Below are 13,840 nucleotides of genomic sequence, written 5' to 3'. Positions count from 1 at the left end.
TACAGCAAAATTTACACTTCTTTTGAGTATATGGCAACAAGGATTTGTATAGTACTATACAAATCCTTGATGGCAATAAATCATTTTTAGTATTAAAAAATCGGCGTATTATTTAATATTAAAAATGACTTTTTAATATTGATAAATCATTTTTTAATATTAAATATTCATTTATTAAAATTAAAAAAATGATGTTTTATTTAATAATAATTTAATTTTGGATGTAACGCGTCGATCTTCTGATTGGCTGTTGTTATTTTGTTATGAGCCCATAGACATAATTTAGTCATGTGACCGTGACGTCATCAACGTTTTTTCATGTTTTATTACGGTTTAAAATGGAATTTAGAATTAAATTATAAGAAATGACTGTAATATTTTTTTCTATCTATTCGAAATAACATAAAAAATGTGGTGCACACTGTTAAATAACCCGCTACGCGCGTTATTCAGTGTGCACCAAATTTTTTATGTTATTTCTTCATAGACAGAAAAAACATTACAGTCATTCCTTAATTAAAATATCGATTTATTAATATTTAGAAAATGATTTTTTTAATATTGATAAATAGGGAATAAATTCCACAACGGCTTGACATATGTGTAAACCCAGTATAAACTCTGAGAACTTGAGATGAAGCTTCTCACACTGAAAATTATTATGAATGTTTTCAAGACTGATTAAATAAGAACTGTAATTTGTTACATGAAACATTAATTTAGAACCTCCCCATACCTCTGAATCATGAAATAGAATGGGTTTAAGGGTATGGTAAAAAAATATGTAGATTACCCATGATTATTCCCGGAGACAAATCCTTTCTAACTTTATATAGTTGTCAGTTTAGATAGATGAAAACTTCCAGATGTAGTAAAGTGAACACTTATTTTTTTCACGTTATTTTTTTATAAGTATTTGCAAGGATTTGTATATCCTTGGTATTTGTAATGTGACACACAATCAATCAAGTTATACTGAATTAGGAAATCAGCCTGATTTTTTCTTCCAGCCTTATTAAAAATAATAACTTTAGTATTTCTAACATTTATATATAATTCAGTGTTTTTAACAGCTTGACCACTTATTTATTTCTTTTGAACAACGTTTGACATTTTTGCGGTAAAAGGGAAGTAACTGCGATTCGGAGTAATTTCCCTTGGACATTTCCGCCAATGTCATGACAACACGCGTAAACTCCCGATGATTTAATTTTGTCAACACATGGAAAGGTGACATTATTTGTTTACATTTTACAACCCACAATCAAAGCCAGTAGAATGCCACATTTGAAGGAGCCGAAAGAGAAAGAACCTTTATGGAAAGAGTGGGATTATTTAGCACAGAAGAAAGGCATCCGACACACTGTTTATTCTGTGAACGGTGATCAATTTACTGGAGAATGGCTAGACAATAAAAAAGACGGTGAGATAACAATAACAGGCTTATTCCTCATTTACACAGGTCTATTGTTAGTCATAGAATATACCGAATTTATGTATTTAAATAACATCTATAAGCTCATGTTTACCTTGTTGAATTGCACATATCATGTCCGACTCTAAATAAAATTTACTCAAGTACTAATTAAGTTACTTCTTACTCTCCCATTATAATAATACCAAACAATACAGTCGCTTTCACTACAGTCAACATTTTCAGAGAACAACCATGCATTCGTCTATGTAAAATAAACGGTAAAAATTCTTGCCAAATGACGTTAAATGTACACTTTCCTTTAGGCTAGTAGATAAAAAAAATGAGCTGATTTTGACGAATCTCACCAATTTTTTTTCAAAAACATTACTGTATTGATAATTATTTTAGATCACTGACGAATCACTGTATAAATATTTTGACAAATCACAGTATTTTTTTTACCTCTTTTGACGCTTACCGTAACCGAAAATGACCGTTTAAGTTTTAACTCATGAAGGTAAAGGACATTACTACCCTCCTTATAGGCCACGCTGCGCAAAACAGTTAATAATCTTAAGATCATTGAAAGACTACTGAAAAACTAAAGAAGAAGAAGAATGCTTATTTTTTAGTATAACACAGTACCATACACATTTATTTATGAATTTGGTTCCTTACTAGGAAGAAAAATAAAAAATAAATGGATTTGGAGAACATTGTTAAAAAGTTTTAATTTGAAGCAGAATCAGCCTTCAGGAAATTAACCATGGATGCATTTTGAAATTTTGAATTAAAATTCCCAATACATGCACAATATATATGCGTGCATTACTAAATACATGCCAACTATTTAATCTGTTTAAGTAAATAGTCTATTAGCTATTAGGATCCAGCTGTATTTTTTCAAATGAATTAGGAAGTCTCTTGTGTAGACTTGTTTGTCTCTTCTTTGCTTGTGTGTTTTTCTGTTGGTATCTCTTCTTTGTTTGATTGTTTTTTTAGTTTCATCTGCCTCCTTTTGTTGAATATGACTTGTTGTTATAATGATTTTGATTAAATGCCAGTGTCTCATTGACAAATACTGAAAATGGGGGGGAAAAATTGGTTGATTTTATATGGAATTGCTAAAGCATGACTGGAGTGGCCCTAATTAGGTCAGTCAGTGAGCATACCCTTATGAAAAATTCTGGCCAACTAGAAATCTTAGGAAGAAGTTGTCAGTGACTCTAATTCCTGTCTGCTACATGTACCGGTAGTTACTTCATTCTGTAAGTATATGTGACACAGAAAACATCTGATAACTTTTAGTGGATGGTTATCACCTTGAACTTTTAATACAATCATACTGATGTCACCAAGTATAAACAATTGCAGTTTATTCAATGAGTAATTTGATAAACTATATCAAACAAACCAAAATGAAGTGAAATGTTTATTTGACAACATATTTATGGCCCACCTACATGTACAATAGTAGAGGGGCATTCTGTTTTATAGTCTGTGCATCCCTTTGATTGTTCATACATCTGTCTGTCCCGCTTCAGGTCAAAGTTTTTGGTCAAGGTAGTTTTTGATAAAGTTGAAATCTAATCAACCTGAAACTTAGTTCACATGTTCCCTATGCTATGATCTTTCTGATTTTAATGCCAAATTATAGTTTTTATCCCTATTTCACAGTTCACTGAACATAGAAAATCATAGTGCGAGTAACAGGGGCATCATGTACTATGGACACTTTCTTGTTCTAGATATCAATATTTATTTATTTTACAGGTAAAGGTACATACAAGTGGAAAGAAAATGGTGCAATCTATGATGGTGATTGGAAGAAAGGAAAGAGGAACGGGTTTGGTACATACAGTGTTCCTAAACCTAATAATGGATATAGAAAAGAATACTCGGGAGGATGGAAAAATGATATGAGACATGTATGCATATACTATTTTACAAAAGACATTTAAGCATATGAAATACTGCCTTTCAAATTTTCACAAACACAGATGTACTGAAAAAGAAATAATTAATTTTAAATATTTGTGAATGGTCATCTACATTTCTTCTAGAGACATACAAAATGTATATTGATAGATATAGGAAGATGTGGTGTGAGTGCCAATGAGACAACTCTCCATCCAAATAACAATTTGAAAAAAAATAAACCATTATAGGTCAATGCACGGCCTTCAACACAGAGCCTATTGAGTTTATTTATTTATTTATGAGTACAAATTGCTTCTTAAAACAAATCTGAGCTAAAAAGTTCTCCGACATAAAAGTCATGCTGCAACTTAACATGGAAATCTCCTCTAGACATAAGAAAAACATGAACAATGTCCATTTCTTGCAAAGAAATATTAAAGAATTTGATTTTCTAAGAACATTCTGTATGAGCCACAAATGTAAATGTAGAAATATCGCGTTTTTACAAGAGAATGCTGGAAATATATAAATATTTCCCCAAGATATGTACTATAGAATTCGAAAGTATCCTCCATACAGAATTTAAACTTGTGGCACAAGTTTGGAGCACATCTAGTATTTTTTTATTTAGGTCTTAATTCCAGAAAGAAAACAGTATATATTATTTGGAGTACTATTTCATACATGTATGAACATTATATTAATTTCCAAAAGAGGGAGAAAAGGGGGGGGGGGCATCCTCTTTGCCATCCCACTCCCCTGCACAGCCACTCCTGTGGACCAACCTTTTTTTGATACTGCAGATTCATTGAATTTTGAAGAGTACAAGAAATGTTTATCCCACACTTGAATGTTTGAAACAATGTTTACATTTCATATTTTAAAATTTTGTCAATTAATTTCTTTCATGCTTGTTTTCAAAGTAAAGAAATAAACAATACTCCTTAATAATTGTAGCCCTGAATTAAAACTGTGATGATCATTTGACTTTCAGGGTTATGGTACACAGTTTTATGGTGACAATGAATACTATGAAGGGGAATGGTATGCAGATAAAAGAAGTGGATGGGGTCGCATGTACTTTAGTGATGGAACAATTTATGAAGGAGAATGGTTTGATGATCAAAGAAATGGACAAGGAATGGTTAGATTAAGTGAGTTTTTTTTATGCCCCGCCACAGAGGAGGGGGCATTAAGTGTTACCATTGTAGGAATATGTGTCCTGAAATTTTTTTCTGTTTTCTAACTTTAGTTTGCCTTAACCAAATGATATAAAAAACTTATTCACAATGCTTATGAATGCTGTAACAAAACACAGATCAAGTTTGGATTTTGGTAGTGTCACTTTTACTGTTCTTGAGTTATGCCCCTTTGTAACGTTATATGCAAACAGGGGCATCAACTGGGTCACATTTTCCGTATTTTTAAGGTTATCTCGACATCAGACACTTTTCAGTCCATAATATATATATACATGTATATTGAATTCTAATATCATGTAAAAAAAAATGTAAGAAGATGTTGTAGATGTACTGCTTTTGCTTTTTATCCTGCAATTTGGTGTTCTACTATACAGATACAGCCCTACAGATATCGCTATGCTGTATCTGTATACTATACAGATATCGCTTAAAAGCTCCGCCCACTGTCGGACTGAGTATTGTATGAACCTGCGTGACCTCAGAATGTGTATTGCAGTCGCATTCCAATGACGTATCAATTGCAAATTAACGATTACTTTTATACGTTCTGTTTGATTTCTTTAGAGCAATAAGAATCACACCAATTTTCTGATAACATACACACATTAACAGCAATCTTTTCTACGATGACAACTATCTATTTCAAAACTAGAATGTGTCAATTGTGTAACAAAAACAACCATGTCAATTTCAGCATGCTTGTTTAGTGAATGTCGAGTCTGAAGTGTAGGACAACTCCTACACTCTTGTTTCAAATTGGACAATGTTTTGCTATTTGTTTTTACTAGAGAAATTAGTTGTTATGTTAAAATAGATAATTATTCACCTTGAGCGATGTATTATTATTGACCATTCAAGATTCTTTTTTTGCGAACCTGTCTTCAGCTGAATGTGTGATTACTATATCGTATTACTACACGAGCCTCAAGGGATTTCAAATCGAAAATAAATGCAAAACATGTTTTGTGTCTTTCAAAACACAAATAATATACAGAATTAATTGCAGTATAAAGACAATAACAGTTTAGTGTCTTTAAATATCAGCTGTATTTGTACTCGGCTCGAAACTGGTGTAATAGCTCGCTAAAAAACTCGCATACACCTTGTTTTCTAGCCTCGTACAAATACAGCTGATATTTAAAGACACTAAACAGTTATTGTCTATGTAACTGTAATTTATTGATATAGCAGATCACAGATGAACATTTTAATGCAGATGGATATTACAGTTTAGGCTAAATAAAAAAAATATAATTTATATGTGTTTCCTTACTTATCCTATATTGTAAGCTTAGAAATAAGAAATAGCCTACTTTATTTATTTTTTTTCATTTTTCAATAAGCAATGTTAAAGTCAGAATTTCTCTCCCATATACTGAATGTAATTAAATTTTGTAAAAAAAAAAATCCCTACCTACCATATTTTTTTCAAAGATGTAATAAGAAACACACATATTATTTTCTTTAGCCTTACCTCCCACATAAATCCACCTGTATTGTAACCTTTTGAGAATAAGATAAAATTCTGAAAAATTTAATGAATGATCATTGCACATTAATGTATATGTAAAAACATGATGTACATGTACTGCAAATGAACATTCTTAAGCTGAAGGTTGTACTTTAACTTGTACATGTATGTTCTAAATTTTAGAGTTTTGAGGTAGGCGTTGTTGTGGCTTATTTCCATTGAAAAATATTGCATATTTCACATTTATTGATTTCAACAAGTACTCACTCCTGATATAAGATATTCAACTGTGTATTCAACCATGGAAGTAATATTGAACACACCTATACACACCTTCTCCCCAATGTCTTTCACAAACATCGAAATTTTTACAATAAATCAGTTTACAAGTCAGTTTACCTCTTCTTTAAATCTTCTATTATGTGTTTGTTATATATATTCCTTTTACTTGTAAATTAATCATTAAAACATATTTGAAATCTCTATTTTTTAGCAAATGAAAATCGTTATGAAGGATCATGGAAAGATGATAAGAAGAATGGTCCAGGTAAATTTTTCTACCTGACAAAAGGACAGGTATATGAAGGTGTATGGAAAGATGATATTGCTAAGTGTGGCAACATGAGAGATTTTGACCGAGAAGGAGCACCCGAACCTACTAAATACCCAATACCTGATGTAAGTTATACAAATCTTTAAATATCCTTGGCACCATATATACTAAATACCCTATACCTGATGTAAGTTATACAAATCTTTGAATAGCCTTGGCCTTATACTTTTTGAGATCTTTTAGGGGTTGGCACTGTCATAAATAGAATAAACAAGAAAGGAAAACCAGAGATTGGAATTGCGAATCTCTTGAGTATTTTCATTATTGTTGTGTTTATCATAATAAATTCTAGTTGAGGAGGGGTTAGAGGAATCCTGTTCCTGAAATCTTGGGCTCAAAACATGAAATCTTCAGAGGTGCTGAATTTAAAGAAATTTAAAATACCGACATCCAGAAATTCAAAAAAAGAATTCCTGGATCCCAAATTGATCAATCCAGAAATTCAGAGCTTAAAAACACCGATCAAACAATGTTCAAAATATCAATGACTTCAAGTCTAGACAAGTAGCAGATAATGGGTACAGAGACAATAAACAAACGACCATCAATACTAATACAAACGTATAAAAAAAAATGAGATGTTTTATGATCGCCAATGAAACAACTATCCATCAGAAACTCAATGTCAAGGATGTGAAAAATTAGGTCATTACGAAGCCTTCAACAATGAGCAAAACCCAAAGTAGTAATACATGTAGCAATAAATTGCAAAGAAAAAAACCAACGTCATAATTTACACTAAAACAATAAAAGAAATATAAATATGACAGGCAGCAACTAACAACAATCATTGAATTACAGACTCATGATTTAGGACAGACACATACTGTAAATAAATCAAATGACAACAAAACAATATACATGTATTACAAGATTCAGGGGCGAATCCAGCCATTTTAAAAAGGGAGGTTCCAAACCCAGGACAAAGGGGGGGGGGGGCTTCATCTATATGTCCCCATTCAAATGCATTGATCGGCCAAACCCCCCCCCCCTTTTGGATCTGCCAATAAAGATATATGTATTACTTATCATGTTTAGGCTTTAGCTCTACTACTTTGATTTTAATTAGATGAGGCACTTTAAAATAATGATTATAACAAAACCTCTACCAATAAGAGAAATTTGAATATATTCAATCTAAATAGCATTGTCATATAGAGTTATATAAATATTATTGTCCTTTTCAGGTTAAATTATTAAATGCAGAGTCAGTACTACAAGAAGCTGAAGAACAATTTTTACAAGATCATGATTAGGACCTAAATATTATATTGTATTTTGTAACTGCCAAACGATCAGAAATATGCTGCATGACAGAGCCAGAGATTGATTATGATCAAGTCAGAAATGCTTGTAAATTTAGATGTAACCCCATATATATTTTTTATCTTTAAATTTGAGATAAAATTTAATGTCAATGAATTCGCTGTTTCAGAATCTAATGCATTCTGGGTAATATTTTCAAAAGCGTACACCAAAACATTGTAATTGCTTTAAAACGTTCTAAATAATGAAAATTTTGGTGTACAAACAATGAGATTACCCATAGTTCTTTAGATTCTGACGAGGCAAATTCTGAAGATAAAATATTTCACATTATTTTAAGAAGCAACATATATCTGTGAGTTTAACTTGTTATTTCAAGTCTATAAAGGTGTTCCGATTAAAAAAAAATCTTTTCTAGAACCATTTGCCTATCCTCTTTCTTGAAATAAGCTCTCCTATTTATTCTAAATTCAGGATAAATTTTTATGTGTAAAAAGGAAAACTTGGAGCAGTTTAAACCTCAAAAGAATTTCTGAAAACTCACACCTCAGTTTCTGCATACATGAAATGATCTTAAGTTTATTTTACATTAGATAAATCATTAAGATGTATACTGAAAGTCAATGTAACCTCAGGTCCAAAATTCATATGATAATCATAGAGGTTTTTTTATTATTGTATGGACCAAGGGAAATAACTTAAACTAACATCAGTTCTTACTCTTGAGGACTTGAATTCCTGTGATAAAAAAAAATCATGGAGTCTCTTATTTTAAAATGTTTAAAAACATTAAAGCTATATCAGCAGAGTTGGTGAAACATTGATTGAACCTTTGTTGATTATTCAAATTTTGATTGTGAGAAGTATTTTTTTTACATAGTTCAAAATTTTTTAATTTTTTAATTACTTCCCTTTGGTAACAATTTTGGATTTATTTACCAAAATTTTACTTCAGAAATTACACATTTTAAACCATATCCAACAAACTGTAGGTTTAAAATATCCTTGATGAAAATACCTATTAAAAAAAACATTTCATCTGCTATACCTACAAGTTTCTTCTTATTGTTGAATTTCATTGTCTTTTATAGTAATTCCTCGCCGCGATATAGCCTTTTTGTGCTAATGCAGGGTAAAGCAACCAACAATCAATCAATCTTTTATAGTAATGAATTTAAAAGTTTTTCAGAGTCCTTTAAATGATCGAGAAATAAAGGCACACATCAAATTTTGTATATTCTTTATAAACAAATATGATCAGAGTATGAGTGGTGATTTTGGTAAATAAATGACTGTGATATGTATGAATGGGTTTAAGTATGTTTATTTGTTTTACATGAGAATGATGTATTAAAATATTGGTACCGTATACAAAATGTGTTGATTCTTTATAAAGTTAATAAGGTAAATGATGCCATCTAATTTGCACCACTTGCTGCCTGTTTGGGACACTAAGAGTTTTTTAAGTGATACTTGAAGCAAAAATATTTATTAATCCAAAATCGATTTCCAATATTACAGATTTATTGAAACCAAAAGGACATAAAGTATAGCCAAATATATGCATAAAAATCAGAGCTCTGCATGAGGAAGATGAATTCATTTATTTGATTTCCAAACTTTACACAGCAAATTTCAATCTTACAAAATGATTATCTTTATTTTAAATCAGTACAGAGTTATGATTTACTGGGCTTGTGATACCCCTTGGCCCAATGGTAATAACGACAATAGCAGTACTAAGTTTACTGCACTGTTGAGCATTTTGACAAATAATGTCTTCTTAAAATTGTAAGATTTCCACTGTCCGCATCATATAAGCAAACCACATACAGCTGAGATCAGCAATGCTTCAACATGATTAATGTATAAAGATGTCAAATTGTTATGGTAGAAGAACCGAGCAATCGGGAAATCGGGAAAGCAAGAAAGCCAAAACTCGAAATCGAGAAATTCATTTCGCGTTTTTGATTTCGTGTTTTTGCTTTCTTGCTTTCTCGATTTCCTGATTTCTCAATATCCCGATTTGGCTTTCTCAATTTCTCAATATCCCGATTTCGTGTTTGCAAAGTGAAAGGAGAAAACACGAAAACGCGAAAAGGCGAAACGGTCACATCCGGCCACCATACAAATGCCATAATACATATATTTTTTATTTTAATCAATGATGCTATTGAGTAGTGTTGTCAAATCATACACTTTTGTCTAACCGGTTACTCGTATAATCGTTCGACCGATTAACCGGTTAACCGGTAGTGTAAGTTAATGTTTGAAGGCCTTATCAATAGTACCCTACACATCGATATAAGAAGATGTGGTATGAGTGTCAATATGACTACATTCCATCCAAGTCATACATTTACGTTTTCATAATACGATGAATTGAAGTTTTGCCTTTGGTTTTTTATAAGGCTTGTCTGTGAAGATTGCTGTCAAAGTTTGACTTTTAATAATCAAATACACGGTATCAACTATGGCATTTGTACTAACTTCAAATTGAAAAATTAAAAAAAAGTCTTGATCTCGTAGAATTGGATAAGTCTGAAACCGATGATTCTTTCATTTTGTCTTGTCGTCTCCGAAAATAATGTGAGGTGTTTCAATTAAAATTGATTAATCCTAATATTCGTACCATCAAGTATACATTAATTACATTCGTGTTGGTTTGCTCTTTACAGTTTTTGAGTTAACATTAAGTTTAAAGTATGACAAAGACTTGCACGACGGAGATTGCACATTCAGATGTAGGTCTACACACTATAAGATCAAAAATGAAATATTGAAGTAAATAGTAAAATTTAATCGTATTACTGATTAAAAATTACTGTTAAAAAAACATGACACTAATTATGTTTCCTGAAGATCTTGCCCCGAGCTGAGAGACGAGTTCTAATTAATTTTATATTTTTGGATTAACAATGCCAATCAATATACTGGACAATTGATCCGACAAAATTAATTACCACGACGAAATTTTTTAAAGAAAACACAAATATATAATGATTTCAATACAAATTTATACCAAATCTATTAAAATTGAAAAAAAAGTCCGGTTAACCGGTTAGCGTTTTTGGCATTCGGTATTCGGTCGTTCGAACGGTTAACCCGGTTAACCTTTGACAACACTACTATTGAGTGATCAAATAATCAAAGGGTAAATCTATGAGATGCGATGATTTCATTACCGGGTACAAGCTGATATTAACATAAATTGGCCATATCCTAATCCTTTCGCAGGTGGAAGAAAGGTCCGCTGATGTAGGCCCTGAGGTAACCGATGCCCTAAGGTAACCGGAGGAATTGTTCATCAATTATTTCGCACGAAAATATATTTCCCTATGTTGATCAATCGTAATACCACATTGTAATGTGACTTAATACCAAACAAAAATTAGATACATTGCTTTGTAATAGTATCATGATGTAATTAAATAATTTCCCTATTCTCAATGTAGAACTTCATGGACGTTTTATTGTTTATGTTAAAAAATTGAGAATGGAAATGGGGAATGTGTCAAAGAGACAACAACCCGACCAAATAAAAAACAACAGCAGAGGGTCACCAACAGGTCTTCAATGTAGCGAGAAATTCCCGCACCCGGAAGCGTCCTTCAGCTGGCCCCTAAACAAATATATACTAGTCCAGTGATAATGAACGCCATACTAATTTCCAAATTGTACACAAGTAACTAAAATTAAAATAATACAAGACTAACAAAGGCCAGAGGCTCCTGACTTGGGACAGGCGCAAAAATGCGGCGGGGTTAAACATGTTTGTGAGATCTCAACCCTCCCCCTATACCTCTAACCAATGTAGTAAAGTAAACGCATAACAATACGCACATTAAAATTCAGTTCAAGAGAAATCCGAGTCTGATGTCAGAAGATGTAACCAAAGAAAATAAACAAAATGACAATAATACATAAATAACAACAGACTACTAGCAGTTAACTGACATGCCAGCTCCAGACTTCAATTAAACTGACTGAAAGATTATGATTTCATCATATAACATCAGGCACAATCCTTCCCGTTAGGGGTTTAGTATCATACCATCATAACATATATGAGAAGAACATAACCCGTGTCATGCCAACAACTGTTTTTAGAATAAATGTGTTTAGTTCCGATGCAAAGACCTTATCAGTGACTCAATATTAACGCCAAAATATGCAATCTTTAATGACTTGACAACAGTATCGTAATTATATCCCTTCTTAATAAGTCTATTCAAAGGTTTTGTAAGTTTCTAAGGTGAATGGTCCGTGTAACACTTATCAATTCAAAGTTTTAAAAAGTTTTGAAATTTTAGATTTTTGGAATTTTGATCAAAGTTTTAAAATATCAAAATTTCAAATTGTGTAAAAGTTTTGAAATTTTGAAATTTTAACCAAGTTATTAAAATATTAAAATTTCAAATATCGTTTTTAAATTTAATAGTTTAGGAATTTGATCAAACTTTTAAAATACTAAACCTTACATGCAATATTGATTATTTCACTTTTTGAAAGTTTGATTTTTTAAATTTTTGATTAAAATATCAAAAATAGAAAAGGGGCAAAAAGAGGGGTACCTGTAAAAAGCGAAACGAAATAAAAGCGGACAGAAACGAAACAATATGAATTGAAAACATACTGATACTTAAAAGTTTATGTATGAAATAAAACCACAGACAGACAGTTGTAAGCGCAATCTAATTAAAAACCGATCACTCATCGCTCCTGTTTCTGATATGTCGCGTGGGAGATCTAACGAAACCGGCTTTGAGGTCACATGTGAGTGAACTAAAAGTCATGAATTTATAAAGATATGCAAATGAGTTGACGACCTATTGATAAGCCAATCAAAAAAGTTTATGAATTATTATGACTGACGATTTCGTCGTAAATAAAATGAGTTACATCCCTTTGCCTTACGTTAAACTTCCAAGATCGTGGAAGACTCAATTTCATTGGTCGAAAAAGACACACCTACGAGGTCACTCACATGTGACCTCAAAGCGGGTTTCGTTAGATCTCCCACGCGACATATCAGACACAGGAGCGGTGAGAGATCGGCTTTTAATTAGATTGTTGTAAGCGGTGAAAAATTGGATGACAAAATAAATATTTCTCAAAAGAAGAGAATTCATTTCAAAACCAGACGTACGTACGGCTCTGATATTGGCCATTTTAATTGCTGATTTTTCTAGCACCCATATTTTAGGAGAAACAGGAGTAACAGTAAAAACTGAACAACTCGCAGTAGGTCAAATAGTATGATTAGGTTAAGCATGTATATATATTTTGTACTGATCTCTAAGCAATAAAAAGGCTCAATACACGGTGTATTATCTCTTTTGATTTAAAATTTTTCTGTTTTGCTCTCCGACTTCTTACTTTCTGCAATCATGTTGGCTAAAGAATATCATTTCATGTACATTATGAACGATCATCTTTAACGTTTTAATCTGTTCTTTGTAAGTTGTTGGCCCTAAATATTCAGCTTTGAGCGTTCCCTAAGAAGTTCGATCAAGAAAAGCGCTTCAGTCGTAACTTTTAACGTTTTGTTTTCATTTTTATCGGTTGTATGACGATCATAATTATATTGAGTTGTATCAATGATTATAGTTAATATTTTTTTGGTACTTAAAGCTCTGGTTTTGTAAAAGTTGAAACCTTTCATATCATATATAAACGTATGTCATAAACATTATTTTCACGAGCATTCGTATTTATGTAATATTTGCCGCTGTACTACATTGCGCCCATCTAGCATTCATATTTATGTAATAGTTGCCGCTGTACTACATTAAGCGCCCATCTATCCATTTGTAGGTGTCGGCATTTTGAAAATTGAAAATTCTGTTCAAAAGTTTATATCAACGATAAATGGTAATCACTGCATGAAATGATGCATTTAATATAAAATTAAATGCATATGTTATGCATATTAAATTTCAAATTACAAA

At 31.7% G+C, this 13,840-nt stretch overlaps 1 protein-coding gene across 1 annotated transcript; it reads left to right on the top strand.

Moving 5' to 3' along the window:
• The first annotated feature begins 1,160 nt into the window (after nucleotides 1-1,160).
• Nucleotides 1,161-7,937, top strand: LOC143076535 (MORN repeat-containing protein 3-like). Its single transcript, XM_076252359.1, has 5 exons — nucleotides 1,161-1,423; nucleotides 3,191-3,345; nucleotides 4,332-4,491; nucleotides 6,504-6,688; nucleotides 7,811-7,937. Exons 1-5 carry the CDS (start codon nucleotides 1,279-1,281, stop codon nucleotides 7,877-7,879), a joined length of 714 nt encoding a protein of 237 aa, XP_076108474.1. The 5' UTR covers nucleotides 1,161-1,278; the 3' UTR covers nucleotides 7,880-7,937.
• The last annotated feature ends 5,903 nt before the right edge of the window (nucleotides 7,938-13,840 follow it).

This window comes from Mytilus galloprovincialis, chromosome 5, assembly GCF_965363235.1.
Source record: "Mytilus galloprovincialis chromosome 5, xbMytGall1.hap1.1, whole genome shotgun sequence".
In the NCBI taxonomy this organism is placed as follows: Eukaryota; Metazoa; Mollusca; class Bivalvia; order Mytilida; family Mytilidae; genus Mytilus; species Mytilus galloprovincialis.
The sequence above is the reverse complement of the archived record's forward strand: the minus strand, read 5'-3'. Positions and strand labels throughout refer to the sequence as shown.

Bases quoted from the DNA above. Each gene is read 5' to 3' on its own strand.
- LOC143076535 (XM_076252359.1), top strand. From the start codon at position 1,279: ATGCCACATTTGAAGGAGCCGAAAGAGAAAGAACCTTTATGGAAAGAG. The intron at 1,424-3,190 runs GTGAGATAACAA...TTTATTTTACAG, and splicing joins GCTAGACAATAAAAAAGACG to GTAAAGGTACATACAAGTGG. The intron at 4,492-6,503 runs GTGAGTTTTTTT...TCTATTTTTTAG, and splicing joins ACAAGGAATGGTTAGATTAA to CAAATGAAAATCGTTATGAA.